Source organism: Ambystoma mexicanum, chromosome 11, assembly GCF_040938575.1.
Source record: "Ambystoma mexicanum isolate Mex_15411 chromosome 11, UKY_AmexF1_1, whole genome shotgun sequence".
NCBI classification, from domain to species: Eukaryota; Metazoa; Chordata; class Amphibia; order Caudata; family Ambystomatidae; genus Ambystoma; species Ambystoma mexicanum.
The window spans coordinates 725,805,159-725,822,934 of NC_090934.1; the positions used below are offsets into that span (position 1 = coordinate 725,805,159).

General features: G+C 40.9%; 1 protein-coding gene across 1 annotated transcript in view; it reads right to left on the reverse strand.

The window, feature by feature from the left end:
* OVCH2 (ovochymase 2) overlaps positions 1-11,208 on the reverse strand; it is a 1,298,878-nt gene extending 1,287,670 nt beyond the window's left edge. Inside the window, exon 1 of the mRNA XM_069623602.1 lies at positions 11,093-11,208. Within this exon, the coding sequence (XP_069479703.1) occupies positions 11,093-11,198 (106 nt within the window). The 5' untranslated portion in view covers positions 11,199-11,208. The remainder of the gene's footprint in view (positions 1-11,092) is intronic.
* Between the last annotated feature and the right edge of the window lie 6,568 nt (positions 11,209-17,776).

A 17,776-nucleotide genomic window follows, 5' to 3' on the forward strand; every position in this document is an offset into this window, starting at 1 on the left:
CTGCTGTTGAAATCAGAAGCAACAACCACCTCCTGGTAAACCCACACTCCTTGGGCCAAGTGGATGTATATAGATCTATATGAGGGTCAGAGTCTAGGCCAGAGTGATGAGCCCAGTGAAGCCCATACTGCTGGCACTGTAATCAGTAGTACATAGGACGCACTGGTGAACCGCACTGACTGGGTCAGCCCCAACCCATGCCACTTCACACTTTCTTCGGATCTGGGAGCAGCAGCACACACCACCAGGAGCTGCACCAATGACTAAACCAAGTACATAGTCTATGCTGCAACTGATGTAACCTACTAGGCCTCCTTCCTGCTTCACTCCAGTAGGTTGTAATGTGCTTCTTTGCAGAAACTTAGCTTAGCAAAGGCACAATGGGCAAAACAGTGACATGAATGCCCAACTATCCATGATTAAAATTTGCTTTTTTGCATGCAAGGTGTTTAGTTGGTTGGCGGCTTTGATGAAACAGCTCCAACATGATGCATTATAACAAAGCGTCTGGGGAACTTTCGTCTAAATTACGAGCTAAAAAGTACACCAACCGATGTATTTGTTAGGCCAACAAATGAGCAACCAGTATCCCCAGAGAAGTACTGTTGGAAATCAAAGCACTAAAAAATACCGAAGAACGGTTGGTGTGTGTTACCACGCATTCACAGCTATTGTTTAAAATAAAAGAAACTGATAATAAAACACTGACATTTGCTCTAAAAAGGGCAGATATCTTTATTTGCGTTTTTTTTAAAAGTATGAACAGCAAGAATATAGTGGTCAGAACGGACACTTTACAAGTGAGGGCTAAAACTTTGGGCAACGGTCACCACACATTGCCGGATATATGGGGTTTACCCAGAGTCACTGTACATTCTACATGTGGCAACTGCAGTGTTTCATTCTTAACTACATGCACTACCTCGCTAGATATTGGTCTCACTCATCCGTATCAACAACTACCTCTAACCAATTACAATACAAAAAATGGTAGTGCATCTCATCAAGTGTCCCTGCAATAAACAGTGCATAGGCATGACCACATGCAAGGTTAGAACCAGAATAATTGAACATTGGAGCTGTATACGTAGAGGGAAGATCAATGCTCCTATGGTTCCGCCTTTTTTAGCAAATGAACCCCACACTGACAATTATTTTGAGTGGACGATATTGTTACCAGCCCATGGCCGTCAGAACATTTTGACTTGCTGGGAACAGAAGCTTATTTTTATGACCAACAGTCATATTCTGGGACTGAAGGAGGAGATTCATTGTTTTCTTTAATTCTGGGGCCATCTAAACTGTATACCAACAGGGTTTGTCACTATGTTTTTGTCACTATAAACATCTTCGCATTACATATGCTGCATGAGTATGGTAGTTGATGTTCACCCACACTCGGCCTCATTATAAGGTTGCCGGCCCAGAAACAACAGTCCCAGTAAGCTTGCCGGTACTGTTGTTTCCGGACCGGCAAACTACGAGTCTGCGAGCGGGTGCCTTTCCTCCCGCCAGGCACCGGCACCGTTATTAAGGGTGGCAACCGGCCTCCCCATTCCCGTTGAGTCCTATGGGACTCAACGGGAATGGGGAGTAATATTTTCCGGCACCCGGGAATGGGCAATTAGCAGGTCCGCCGGGGCATAATGCCCTTTCTCGGGTGCCGGAAAATTCATGACTCCGGTATTTACCGGCACGGCTACCGCCAGGGTCATAATGACCCCCATTGTATCATTCCATTCCTATATGGCCGCTGCATCAGACGAGTGGCGGCTGTTTTACTTTACATTCTAGTAAGGGGACGGTCACGCCCATATGCCTTTCGCGTGTAACACCCGTAGATTCTCCCTTGTGGGGGATAGGGCTTCCTGACTTCTGCTCTCACACAGAGCAATTCATAGTGGGAAACTGATTGCGATACAACAGTTATCTTCTTTTTGGCACTGCTTCATTTTTCGAACACAGTAACCCATGGGCATCATGGGTAATCTTTTACTGGGTCTTACACAGGCATTTATGATGGCATCTTTGATGTCCTGGGTGTTAGTCTTAGTGCATGGCGGTAGTACGAGTTATGGTTGCATAGCTTAGCATAATTGACACATTTCTTTGGTTTTTCGATTTTACCTTGCCTTTTACAACATCTTTTTCAATTAATATATATATTTGTGACTGGGCTATTTTGACCTAACATGCACACTTTTAAAAAGGAATCTATGAAAAGACATATTACGAGTTTTACCAGTACCACCAAATTCATAATGAGGCCATGTATAAGCAATTCAACCATTAGTAATCGATTCCTGAATTTGGAGGGATATAGAAACCAACCCTAAGTAAAGAGGCGTTCACTTAACTTATATTGGTTCGTTTTGTAGGAAGTGTAAATTGCAGGGGACTGCCAACTTCTGCACTTGGGTATACTGCAATTCCCTCCTAATAATTTTTGTGCTTTTCAATATGAATTGGTATAAATGTATGCTAAACCTGGCAGATCCAGGTTAACAAACATTTTTGCACTTTGTAGTGCAAAGAAGTGTAAATGCCTCTTCCCATGTACGCATTGCCGGATACATTTGCAATGGATTCCTGTGGAATACTCCTGCTTTTAGCAGATGCTAAATTCCATTGCAGATGCTAGATTCTATGGGAATCCAATGGTTTTCTGCCAGCATGAAAACGACATAATGATGGGAAATCATTTAGTTTTGGCAGGCGGTGGGAAAAGGGCAAGTGAAAATGATAATCCCGTTCTGTGCCACCATTCCACCTGCCAAGAGCTCCAAAATCCAAACAAAGTGGTTTTAAAACAGGAGTTGTAACAAAAAAAGTGATGGGTGGGAGGTTTTGAATAAATCTGAACCACTGGCACTGCTCTGGGCAACCTTCCACCACCGTTTTTTAGCCTGTCTGCACCATTGCAAAAGAGGTCCAGCGATATATGCAAATGAGTCAGGTACTCCCACCAATGGGAGCAACCCAGACAGAACCGCTAGACCAGGTCCCCTCTGCACGGAAACGTAAGTGACCCCAGACAAGTTTCGGCTGCCAAAACCAGGAGTTGCACTCAGGGATTTGAAAATTACCCTCATTTGTATTTCCTCTTAGAAAAGCATAAACTGTTAGATTTAGGTTTTTTATTTTATTGGTACATCCATAGCTGTCAGCTGCCCTGTGACTCGTGGGTTTGACCTGCAATAAAGCACAAAGCCCCACAGGCCGCAGGGGTGTTGGGGAAGTCTGCGAGTAAAGCAGGAAGATAAAAAAGGTTACCACGTTTGTAAAGTGATGATTCTTTTAAATGAAAAGAGAGCCTTTCATCCACAATGGCTTTATTGAGGTCTACTTTTGCTGAACAACCACAGAGCTTTGACCTCCCGTGGCCTCGTAAAGTTTTTGAGATCTTACAGCCCAGGATAAACAAGCATTGGCAATGCCAACAGTTTGGGCTTTTGTGTAGGCATGGGAAAGCCACTTGCCAGGCACTGCCACGGTGATATTAAATGGCCATTGATGCCAGCAGGTGCAAAATGGTGTGGTGACCTGGGCCTCTAATAGCAGTGTTACCAAAACCAGGTACAGTTCCCAACTTTTTTCGCACGGGATCAGGACTCAAAGGGAACTAACTCAGAAGAGAGCAAAACATAAAGGTGAGTCTGATACCCCTCTTTCCATTGCCCCTATGTTCTGAAGTGACCCACAATTACAAACTAAACAAATAACATTTGAATTTGTTCCTATCCAAAGTCATGAACCCAATGCACATACAGTACTTACAAAGATAGTTTCAATTTTTATTATTGTCACATGTTGTATGATATTAAAAAGGCAAAAAATGCCACGCACATGATATTACACATTTTATAACAATTCACCAATAATTAAAAAACTATATAAAACTAAAAAAAAAAGTGCACCACGCATCAATTAGACAAAAGGGGTGAAAGCACAACAACGTGTTTTATATTATTTGAATCACTTTATTTGCAAGATAAAATCCCATAGTTGGTTCACATGGGTATTTTAGATAGCTGTCGACATGTTTCGGCCATTTGTTTATTTCAAACACTATCCCTAGTGTCTTTAAATCTTTCTTTTCTTAGGCCATCTTCAGGACAGAATTTCTTCAAAGCAAGTCGAAACCGACTTTATACCCCAAAAGTAGATCAGCAAAACCGATTCTACAAAGAATGTATAAAAACAGATACAACATGTCAGTCTAAGGTTAATTCGTTTCATGGGTTCAAAATGTTTACAAAGTTTATAAGGTCTCCTAAACTATTATGCTGTTCAACACAATCATTTGACACAATAACCATATTAAAATTCGACCTGTTCGACCTGTTCAAGCACAAACAACAATATACAAGCATCACTTCAAAAAAACAGTGAAACACAAAAGGGCAATGTAAGCACGCTGTTCATAACTCCAGCTCCTTCACTTAATCTACAGCTCATTAATAGCACTGACTCTTTCAATACTTCTCACAAGGAATGTATTTAGAGCTAAGACAGTTCATTTTTATTCTTTTCATTTATTGTGGAGTCTTTCCTAGGCCTCCATATATCGCATGTAACTTTTAACTCCGGAGCTGCACTTCATGGTGATGTTTGGGCATAGATTTCTACTTGGGTCATCGAGTCAATACTTGTACTTACTCAGACTAGCTGGTCACCCTTCCATATCATCACTACATCATCAATGTAATGGAACCATTTGGTCATGTTACCTTTGAAAGGGTTGTTTTCATGGAAGACGGATGCTGCCTCAAACAAATCCATAAATAGGTTTGCTAGATCGGGGGCAAAAGTGGCGCCCATACTTGTCCCATGTATCTGTTGGAAAAAGGAGCCATCGTACAGGAAGAAATTCTCTGTTAGTGCGAGGCATATATATTCTGAGATGAAATTCGTGGGTACCGCTTCCCGAGTTGTTGTTAGTTTATTCAGGAAAGTTGCCATTACCTTTAAGCATTCTGATTGTGGTATGCCGTATGGAATGAGTAACATGGGATTTTGTTCTGCTTGTTTTGTTCCACGGCAGCCAAGAGGTCCAACTGCACGCCATTGAAAATGCGTGGTTATTGATGTGAAAGGGTAAGCACAATGTTATTGATGTGCACCCGTACATTCTGCGTAGTAGTGCACCCTTAAAATCAAAGGCTTTAATTATAAAAAAAGCATAAAATAAGTGTGCCGTTGTCCTTTCTCCTGCGGGACAGCACTAGCTAAAGAGGTTGTGCAGCAGTGCTGTTTTCTCTGATAGTCCTGTATACAAAATCCAGGGATAAAAACCTGAAAAACCACTTACAGATGACAACAGTAAGTAGCAGTAATAATAGTGTGATACACGTTGTGGCCATGATACAGAATTAGGCTAGTTGAGAAATGCATGGGTTGGGTAAATGATGGATTTGGGAGGCGTCTTTTGTGCTCTTGGTAGGCCTGTGACATGGAGTCTTTGAGTAAGTAAAAGGATTGACTCGATGACCCAAGTAAAAATGTATGCCCAAACATCACCATGAAGTGCAGCTCCTGGGTTAAAAGTTATATGCGATATATGGAGGCCTAGGAAAGACTCCACAATAAATGAAAAGAATAAAAATGAACTGTCTTAGCTCTAAATACATTCCTTGTGAGAAGTATTGAAAGAGTCAGTGCTATTAATGAGCTGTAGATTAAGTGAAGGAGCTGGAGTTATGAACAGCGTGCTTACATTGACCTTTTGTGTTTCACTGTTTTTTTGAAGTGATGCTTGTATATTGTTGTTTGTGCTTGAACAGGTCGAACAGGTCGAATTTTAATATGGTTATTGTGTCAAATATTGTGTTGAACAGCATAATAGTTTAGGAGACCTTATAAACAGTGTAAACATTTTGAACCCATGAAACTAATTAACCTTAGACTGAAATGTTGTATCTGTTTTTATACATTCCTTGTAGAATCGGTTTTGCTGATCTACTTATGGGGTATAAAGTCAGTTTTGACTTGCTTTGAAGAAATTCTGTCCTGAAGATGGCCTAAGAAAAGAAAGATTTAAAGACACTAGGGATAGTGTCTGAAATAAACAAATGGCCGAAACATGTCGACAGCTATCTAAAATACCCATATGAACCAACTATGGGATTTTTTCATGCAAACAAAGTGGTTAAAATAATATTAAAACTTTGTTGTGCTTTCACCCCTTTTGTCTAATTGATGCGTGGTGCAATTTGTTTTTTAGTTTTATATAGTTTTTTAATTATTGGTGAATTGTTATAAAATGTGTAATATCATGTGCGTGGCATTTTTGCCTTTTTAATGTCATACAACATGTGACAATAATAAAATTGAAACTATCTTTGTAAGTGCTGTATGTGCATTGGGTTCATGACTTTGGATAGGAACAAATTCAAATGTTATTTGTTTAGTTTGTAATTGTGGGTCACTTCAGAACATTGGGGCAATGGAAAGAGGGGTATCAGACTCTCCTTTATGTTTTGCTCGAATAGCAGTGCCTGGCAAATGCCTAAAACGTATACCCAAAGCTGAAGTTGTTGGCTTTGCCAATGCTTGTTTTTAACAGGACTTCCGTTAAATACAAGCGATGTGCTTATAAATCAAGTGGCTGAAGGCAGACCTGGTTAAGACAGTTTTATTACACCAATAGCGTGCTGACAGCTCCAATTAAGTGATTAACTCTCCGGACACTGCTTTGAAAAAACACTTGCAGGCACTTTCAGTGCAAAGTGTGATGGTAAGGTTTGATTTAAGAGAACTCAAAGAGTTCCCATGAGGAGGTGTTTTGGGTGGGAAGGGACAGAAACTAGGTGGGAATGGCCATAGGGAATAGTATGGCCATTGGCAGTCAATGGGTGGGCAAATAATCAAGCAACGTCTACAAGCATTGTATCTCTCCTCATTAGCCATTTCTCCCCATATGTACTCTAATGCAATAGTTTTGGCTTATATGTGGCTAACAGCCCAAACTAAAAATAATTGTACCCTTACTGCCTCATCTCCACACAAAACAAAAAAGGATTTGTCTGCCTTGGGTTCAATAAATACACTTATATACATTATTAAACACTTATAAAAATTTAAATAAAGTAACATGTGTTTATTTCCAATTCTAAAGCAATTTTCCTCAACATGGTGGATTCACAGTGCATTTTTTTTATTTGAGTAAGGTGGGTGGAGCTAAGCAAATTATGCAAATCTTTAGGAGCGTAAATGTGCATAGATTATGTAGAAACATTTTGCAACAACATAATTAGCATCCAACGAAATCCATGCATCTATAAAATAGCAGAATCAGCACAACTCCATATTTAAACCATAGTGCTTCATCATATTTTCTCAGCCAAAAATTCAACTGGGAATAGAAATGGACATGATCTTTAAGCAATGTTGTGTTGCGGTAACCCCTTTTCACTGCATTAACGTTGCCAATGTGCCCTGTGGCCATTTTAGAGTTGTATGTGATATTTTCGAATATTAAAGACCATGAACAAAAATGGCTGATGTTTTTGGGCGATTTAGTGCTGCCATTAATATTCGAAACATATCACCAGTACTCCAGATAAGATTTGAAAGTGGGAGTATTGTACTCCCTATTTTTAAAAGTTGGCAGTAAAATGATTTTTAGGGAGTACAAATGTAAGTCCAATTTACAATTAAAGTATTTTATAAGTGAGTAAAAATATGTTTTAAATGAAAAACAGAAATGTTTTTGTAGATTTATTTCTTTGCACCTAGTTATGAATGCACATTAAAATATACATGTTAACTCCTTCCAATCAGTCAGTTAATATAGTTGTTTCTTCCTATGGTACTATGTGCACTAGTGGTCCAAACATATCCCTGGACCTGTGAGGTTAAAAGCAGGGGCTCAAGATTTGACATGTATATTTCCTATTTTTTGTTGGGAGTATTTTTGTCTCCCTGTTTTAATTTTTGGAAGTATTTGCCAATTTTTAGGGAGTAAAAGTGGCCGATACATCCCTTATCTGTGAGGCTACATATCACTATTCAGGCCCCCGCAGCACTGAAAACCAGTCTCCAGCCTGCCCTCATGCTTAAAATCGGAGGGTGGAGGGTTTCTCCCCCGAACTGCCCTTTATTCCCACGTCCCTCGCCATAACTATTCCTGCCCCGCCCCTCACAGAGGGATACACGCACCCTCGCAAACACACGCAGAAACACACACACTTTCTCGGCTACCCGTCCTCTCCTTTCCTTGCAACAAACACTCCTCCACACAAACACACCCCTTCTCCCCAGCCCCCTTCCCTCCACAGTACAAACATTACCCAAATGCATACACACAGATACACAAGCGTGCAGACGCTCACCTCACAGTCAGATTTAGAAAGGACATTTCTAAATCAGTCATATTAATTTTCTGCAAAATTAAAAAGACATTTTCACCTAATACCCATATAATAGAAGTGGTCTAATCATAAAAGGTATTATTATTTACTGGGGCCATGCAAGTACATTTGCATATACCATAAACATTAGGCTAAGTTTGTGTTGTTGGGTTATTGTACTGCATATTAACATACAGACATTGGAAGAATACACTATTTGTCGTATCTACAGTAATTGTATATTTGCCATGTGTTGTTTCATGCAACACTTCCCAAGCTACTACTACTCAATGGAATTACCCAACTACATTACGCTAATTACATTCACCTGGGAAGGATGACGTTATGAAGCCACACTAACTGGATTTAAACCAGCGATATCTCTCTGGCGCAAACGCTTATCTTGCTGAACTGACTTACGAGAAAGCACTTCGCTGCGTCTGGACAACTGCATGGTCTGCTTGTTTTTCCAATAGATAAATTACAAAAGGATAGTCCATTAAAAATGCCAGGGCTCCACAAACCTGAGCACAATCCTTGGCGCAATATTTCCTATTGCAACGCAAATGTGTGCAGGAAAACTCCCATCGTGTGGTTCCCAGTTTGCAGAAAGACGTGAAGCAGCTATACACATTTTGTGTTCAAGGAGGATTTTTAAGAGGGAAACTTTGGGTTTATATATGGGATAAAGTACCCTCTATTGTAAGATACATGGATATTGCAAGTCACTAAGGAGTTCAGTGACTAAATACAGGAAGGAGGTCGAAAGCCAAATTCCTCTGGGGTGGCCTGTAATATCATTTTACGATATGGTACGTGCACTGTATCCTTATAATAGATGGTCAAGTTGTCATCTTCTTTAATACTGGATCCCTTGATATGATATGTTATTTATAACGTGTTTAATAACCAGAGGTTTCTAAGCGCGGACCCGGGGATCGAACCTGTGTTGCTCCATGTCGTCTTGCTTCCAAGGCGAGCACGTTGCCCCTGAGCTATCCTCCCGAGACAATGCTTCCTCTGATGCAAGAGATATTCTAGGTGTTAATAAACAGAATAAATGTAGAATCTCCTCAGTCCAAAAATAAAATAAACACTAATATACAGCATGTATTGTGCTGCAAAATACTATTTAAACATTTTAATACAATGGATTTAAAGCAGCGTATGATGTAAACATACCACAAGCGGTTCCTAATCAATGAATGCCTGTGGAGTCACAGAAAGGAATCTGAAAGGCTAGTGACTGCTTTACTGAGGTGCTCCGGTCATTGTTGGAATTCTGCTGTGTGCAGGCCCTAACGACAGGCTTGTTGATCTTACAACTCAACTGGAATAATATATTAAAGTTGTATAGTGATGTCACTTTCTTAATACAAGTGAGTGGTGGCGATGTCACAACTAGAATGTAATATGTAGGTATGTACGTTTTAAGGATTTAGCAAGTCATCAAGGAGTTGTGTCACAAAATAGAGGAGCAAGGCAGAGGGTCAGCAAGGCAGAGGGTCCAGTTCCTTAATAAATTTATGGAACTCTGAGGTCGACTCTGAGGTCGCATCATCATCCCCTTTCATACGTGATATCATGTTCACCCTAATGCAAAAAAAGTCGTTGTTTTAATGCGGAATAAATGTAAAATCTGCCTAGTTGAAAAAGAAAACTGATACACAAACATTTTAAGCAGATTAAAAAGGCATACATACAGTAGTGGGAATGTTATTCCCTATAATACATAGGCATACACTGTCATCCCCTTTAATGCCCGACATCTTGCTTAATGTAATGTATGAGATCTTCCATTTGCTGATACATATAATCAATGTAGAATCTGTTTGAATTGGAAAAAATATATATACGCAGTTCCACATGTTTTGCAAAAAAATTGTTCAAGCAAATCAAAAACATGTTCTTTTTGTGCTTTGAAATAAGCCACAAGATGTAGATTCTTGCTCTTGGGTGCTAAAATCCAGCAGAGTACCAAATTAACATACTACCATAGACAGCTCTTTATCAGTGAATGGCTGTAAAGTATAACCGTAAGTTATTTCAGAAGAGAACATTTTTTTTGCGTGACACGACTTTCATTAAGTGCCGCAGTGGCAGCAGGAATTCCTCCGTGTTCCCTCAAGGAGCAGGCATTGCGTCATCACAGCCCAACTGTAATAACTCACCACAGCGCAGCAGCTATGACCTTTTCTTATTACAGGTCCGTAAAGACCCGCACCAACTCGTGCCATAACGCAATAGTTTCCTCCCCACAGATTCTGAACCCTCCTACTACTCCTGGAACGTTGGTGCTCAACAAACCTCCACGTTACTGCATATGCCCTTTCTAACACATGATACATTCAACAAGAAACATTTGCTAATTTGGATAATTTCTTCTAACTATACAATTTTGGGAGCTAATGATCTAGGCCTGCACTAGCATAACGGTTTAATCAGATAATTATTATGTTTTAAAAACTGCCCTGTATCGCCAGAGATGGGTACTGAAGACACATCCTGGCCACCGTACTGCGAATCCGGCAAGAACCATTCAGCCGGACGCGTCCATTATTAGGCACAATTTCTGGTGCTATCACGACGATGAGCACGTAACTACCGTAAATAAAATACCAAAACTCGACAGTGCAGGCAATACAACCACTAGAATATTCGACCTGATATTTACCCACGTGACAAAATAAAACGCCTTGGAGTAACACCCCCCCCCACCATAAACCCCCTTCCGCAGTTACCTCTGACTGGTTCCACGGGAGTCGGACGTCCGCTCCTGGGACAGTACGTCATCATCACGCACACGAGGACCAAGGCCTGCCCGAGCGAACCCTGCCGCGCTGCCATAGTGAAGGCTGATAGTGACAGCCTGAATGATGAGCCCTACTTTATAGGGGGGATGGCGCGGGAGGCCAGCCAGGGCCTCATTAAACTTGGTTACTCATTGACCCGGCTAGGGTATACAGCACGGAGCCAGGCGCATCCATCGGAGGTTTTGAATCCGGCCAAGCATGCAGACATCCCAAAAATGCGCTGTTCGGCTCTTTGTTATTGAGTTAAAATGCAGGCCCTAAGTAGGGAGAGCTGAACGTACCGGGGCAGCCAGGTTAAACTGCATGCTTGGATAGCGAATCTACCTCACATTAACCACACATAGAATGTACACGCATGATTTATGGCTCTCGAAAAGGCGGGCTGCAGTATATTGTTCACGGTCAATGCCTGCCAGGGCCGTTTACCAAAACTAAAGTTCACATGTCAACAAGCACAATGGAACAGCAAGAAATGTATCTGGAATTCCTGTGTGAAAATATTTTTGCGACTGGCGGGGGAGGGGGTTGTATCGGGGTTGTCAGAGTTGGCAATGGCTTCACTTTAAATTGTGAACGTAAAGTAATAGCAACATATATCACCATTCCGCATGCTACGCCCAGAGTTATCCTCGGCACATTTTCCCCTCTTGCCCTGTCCATTTCAGGGCAAGTTTTAAGATGTTATTTATTTATTTGTTTAACATTTGTAGAGCGCGCCAAACCCGTGGGTATCTGGGCGCTGGAGAGCAGGTAGTACGGTACAGGCAACAATAGAAAACATAAGTTTGGAATTTATCATATTAAACATATTTGCAGGCATAAAATATTTACAGATACATTTGTCCCGTAAGTATAATAATCAATAATATTTGCATTCGCAATCTTATTCACATAAGTAATTTACAAATGAAGTAGAGCAGAAGTATCGACAGAAGCATATTGTATAGTGAAGATATTGTAAGCATTGAGGCAGCAAGGGCTACACATTGGAGGTGAAGAACCAGTCCTTAAGTTTTCTACGAAATGAGGAGTGGGAAGGGTCAGCTCTGATGTCTAGATGTAGGGCGTTCCAGCCTTTGGCTGCCACAACTGGAAAGCTGCGTTCCCCAGCCTTGGTTCTTTTGAATTTCGGAACCGTGAGAAGGAATGCTGAAGCAGAGGGTGTGGGCTTGGTGGTTTGGGTTGGAGTAAGCAGGTTGGGAAGATATTTAGGAGCTATGTTAGTGACGCATTTGTGGGTGATAGCCATTGTTTTGAATTTGTTATATAAAACACAGCGGGTGGAGACAGAATGGACACAAAGACACAGCTGGATTCGAGTTTACATTATAGTGGCACTTTAGCATCACCAGATGGTTTTCATGTTAGTGAAAAAAGAAAGAAACAATTCTTGGACACAGGAATGGGAGGTCGTTTTCTTTTTTGTTAGTGTTTGCCTTGCAAGGTGAGTGCCATGCAAGATGGTGTAGGCTGGATGTTGCACTATTATGCCATTATACGAGTGGTGCAAGAAGATAAACGTGTCTATGTCAAGTTGTGGGAAAAGCATTGGGACTTACACCAATGCACAGCCATGTTATTCTTATAATGGACTCCCATAATCTAGTAACGGGTAGACTACTTCTGGCTGTACCTTTTCCAAATAAATGTAAATCCATCTATGGTCTAGTGGAGGCACTCTGCTCCATTGTACAAGGATGTGTTTTCCTACACCTAACATTTTAAGTTTGCATGAATGTTGAGACACTGTGTAATAGGTCGAATGTGCACGGTAAAAAGTTAGGGACAGGAATACACGATTATACTACTCTTAATCCTGTGATGACTGGTAAAAGAAAATTTACCAGTCATCACAGGAGGAGATTCTTTGCAGCCATCACCCTCGGTGAAGCACTGTTGTGTGTTTCTATACAGAGGAATAATGGCTGCCCACACCTTTATGCTTTGTTGATTGTTATCTCAACATGACTTGTTTCTATCCGATTGTATTACTTCAGAATGGCTCCCTAGCACCAAGATGCTAGGGAACAATTATGCCGTGTGTATGCCAATTGAATGTTGGTGCTACGGAGCAATTCAAAAGTAATCTCTGCTACACTTCCTGTTCTCTCTTCTGCAAGCTGCCTCACCTCCTTTACCTTCTCAATGTTTCTCCACATGCTCATTTGTCCACCCCTCCTAGGTTCACTCTTTGTAGGTGTTGGCCATGCCCCCTTCCCCTGTCTCTTTCCATCTTCCTCCTTGTGTCCCCTTCTAGCCTTCCTAATGTTGTATCTCTTCTACTCCTGAATGTCTTCTCCTCCTCCTCTCTCCTTCCCTTCAATGTCTCCTTCAGACTCCTCCCGCTGTCTCCTTCTGGCCTTCTTATGTCTCTTTTACTTCTCCTTGATATTCTCTGTACCCTCTTATTGATTTTGAATTCCAAACTTCTCCTAGTATAACCTTCTCTATTTCTTGATGTTCTCCTTCTCTTCCTCCCCAAACTTCCTCTATTCACCTCTTGCTTCACGCTCTCATCAGCCTCTCTACCTTTGTTTGCTTCTATGATGTTCCTTCTTGCTCTCCTTCTACCAATCTCTTTTTCTTCTGCTTCTTCCCACCAGCCACTCCTCCCAAACTCCTTCATAAGCCTCTCTTTCTCCCATCAGCCTCCTCACTCCACTTTTCTTCTGCTCCCACCAGCCACCTTACTCTGCGTTCTTTCTTCCACCTTTCTCATGCTCTGATTAGCCTTCTTTTTCTGCACTACTTCCTCTGCCTCCCCCAGTTCCTACCGGCCTCTTTGCATTCCTTCCTCTCCCTCTCTTCACTCCCAACAACCCCTGCACTTCACTCACCAACACCTTGCTCCCTCACACCTGTCTCTTTACCCGCTCAACTTATAGGGACTTACTGTAGCCCATCCCACTGGCCTGTCCGATGCTGGAGTGAGGCTGCCTGTGAACACTTGTGATAGCCGTTACAGGATTGGGTCTGTGCTTTACTTGGATTACTTTCACCAGTGATCAGTATGTTTTTGCTGTGATGTGTGGTGATGCAAACTGGGCCAACTTCAAGTTCAGTCGCCATCTTGGAACCTATACACATCCAAGCCATCTCTGAGAAAACTGCCCCTATACATTCCCAGACTACCCACAGCTGCCTTGGCTGGATCTCTGAAGCCTTTAGTATGCCAAAACCTGGTACAGCAGTTTTGTTAAAATGATCAGTTGGAATTTTGCATCGAGACTGCCATGACGGGAAACTGCAACTTGCAGAGACACCTGTGTATTGTCCTCCTCCTAGTGTCTGAGCCTCTCTTTAAGGATGCAGGAGCATGTAGCTTGCCAGTAACTATCCCCTGCCCTAGCCCTGGGTTGAGGTGCGGTGTTCTGGGGAATCCGCCCTGTACCCCATCCGGACATACCATCGTACAGCTGGTGGTAACATCCGGCTCCTCTGCCCACTGCATCCACAAACTCCTGGCAGAGATAGGGGACATAATCAAAGTGTGCAGTGCAGTGCATGTGTAACCCAAGGTTTAAATTGCTACACGCTGTTGCCCGGATTACTAATTCCCTCCATGACAAAATGTGCACACCCTCACGCTTACCTACTTTCTCATTTTATACATACATTCTACTCAGGCACTTTGTTGCCAACCTTTTATTGATATGTGAAATGTAAAATGTAATTCACGTTGTCTTTTTAAGTGAGCCTGAACATATGTTACACTGTAAAGTGTTCCCTAAAAGGTTTTATTAGTTGTTAACATATACGTGTTTTATTTAGTGTTAAATATAATCTGTGAGGAAAAAATATGATGTAAACAAACAACCACCATTTTGTATGATACATGACACTCACCTTTAGCTGTAAAATGGCTTATAATGGAACAGTAATGGGAAAAAGGCAGGCCCCACTGTAATATTTCAACTAAAAAATGCATATAAACAAATATTTCTATGTATTTCCTTAAAATAAACTGGAACACAATGGTAAAGCCCTAGGCACTAGGGCACCTGCTACTTAAACAAATTCCAAAGTAAAACCATGTGCTCTCGCTTTGCTCTGCTAGAGCTGCATGTGTCACATAATATTATTGAAAATTAATGGTTTATTTCTCAATCCATAAAGTAGTCACTTAATATATGAAAAATAATAACACCGTTTTATTTTCTCAACAAGTGAGGCAGTGCTCACACACGGTCTGGTCAATGCATTTTGGACATAGTACTCAGAGCTAAAAACCTAAACATAGAAAATAAAATCAAGAAAAAGGGAAAAATGAAAAGACATAAAACATACAAATTAGTTAATTACTAGAACACAATGGTCCACACAAAAATCTCACACAGTAGTGCTGTTCTAATACCTTTATGTAACACTTCACAAGAAAAAATGGAAAAGTAAAAAACAAAACTATATGTTTCCAACATAAAAGTATTGACGTTTCCATTAAAACAACCTTTTTATCACCTGTGTTTCCCATGATCTGGTGTAAAACCAGTATACCAGTGACAGTATTCCTAAAAAACATAAAAACGAAACGAAATAAGTTGAGAAAACTGGTTTCAAAGGTCCACATTTCTAAACATAAAAATCTGCTTGTGGTTCTCTCTTACCTCTAATCTAATGTGTGCTCAAAACGAGCACAAGCTCTTAGCGGTGAAGACGCCTGCCCTCACTGTCCAAAACCTACCTTCTGTTCATAGAACGGTTGCAGTGACTTTGACGTCATCAATGTGCCAATGTCACACATGTGCTGTGTTGACAACGTGCTGATGTCACACACCTATTGCATCTTTAGATGTAAACAGTAGTATTGGGTGTACATAATCAGGTGCTTTCCATACTCATAACCATGAATGTGTTAGTACAAACAAGAAAATAACTTCCAAATATTGAAGAGATGGAATAATAATGGTAGATGTGTCGCGTTGTGTATCTTAATCTTCTCACCTGATGTTGGATGATGTACAGCATTGCCCTTAGTTACAAACCCACAGTTAGAGCAGTGCATGCGCAGAACCATGCCCGTTTTTTTGTTTGTACTTGATTTTTGGTAGGTCTAGTTTTCACCAAATGATCTTTGACATTAGTTCTCCGTTTATAAGCAAATACAGAAAATTCACTGAATAAGTGTTCCACACTTCAGTCACACGTAAGTGTCCTCAAACTTTTCTGAATCACTGATTTAATTTCACTGCTTTGTACTGAATACAACGGTTGTTCAGAAAGGATGTCAGTCTGTCGAATTTCAGCAAGTTGTTCCTTTGATGCACTGATCTCCTTGGGTTTGTATCCTCAGGAAAGAAATGTATTACCCATAGCTGCAATCTGGTTGTCAAGTCTTGTGAGTTGCTCACTATTCTTCTTACTCTCAACATTTGACAATAAGGCAAATTCTTTATTAAACTCAGTTGCTGAAAACATAGACGGTGCCACAGGTTGTTCCTACCTGTGTCCTTACGGAAATGATTAGTAGAATATTGGTTGTTAACCACTGTTAGTTCTACGTCTAAAAAATTGATTCTACTATCTGATACTTCAGTTGTACATTTTATTTGGGCATCGATGGTATTCAGGTAAGTAAGAAATACTTGACGTCTTTCCAGAGTTCCTCCCAACCCTCCAAAAATGTCATATATAAAGTGTACCCAAAACTTTAAATAGTTAGGCCAAACTGGGTGGTTCAATACGTGATCTTTCTCAAACTTATGCACAAAACAGTTCACATAAGTGGGGGCCATAATCACCCTCAAAGAAGTCCCTGAGATCTGGAGGTACAATTGGTATTTATATTAGAAATACCAGTTCTCTCAAATAAATTGGAGTAGGATCAAAATACATTCTTTTGACACCTTAATATGTCCCTCATTAAGAAGGCACCATTCTATTGCTTCCGTGCCTAGGTTGTGCAGGATTAACATGCATAATGTCAAGGCATCATGAAGTAGACACAGACAATGCAATTAAAGTTTGGGCTATAAACTTTTATTCAAAAGAAAAGAAGGTTGGAAAAAGGCCTAATTTGCCCTATCCTAAGGTGGAAGTTCCCTACCTAAATACAACTAAGGATAGTCTATGTCAGGAAGTTGAAAGCAAATGTCTGTCTGTTTCCAAAACATCTACTTGCCCTCACATCTATTTATATACAATGTGTAGGGATGTCAGCCTCAAAATGATAAGTGTTCAAATAAAAGCTCAGAGCTCCATCCAGCTCTTGATTTTCAAAGGGTTTCCCTTCCCCAAGGTTCAAATAGTTCACAATGAAAAGAGGGGTTCCCTTCCCCATGCTTTCAAGTCTTTCAACAGTTCCAACACAACACAATTACTTGCGATACTTCCCAGCTCTTCTAGCTTAGTTACATTTCACCAATTTCATAGAGTTCAATTCCTTAATTTCAAATCACACAAGATTTCCTATAGAATCAATCACGAGCTTCTGTGTGGTGCTTTAAGTGGCTTTTCCATAAATGGGTGAACGCGGGCTAGGCACAGTTGTTGGACCACACAGTCCGCCCATTAATGGTCACGCGACCGACATACCTTATTGCTCCTTCTTCATATGCACATTGCCACCGTTTCTTTTCTACATTGGTGCTTGGTTTATTCTCATTTCACATCCTC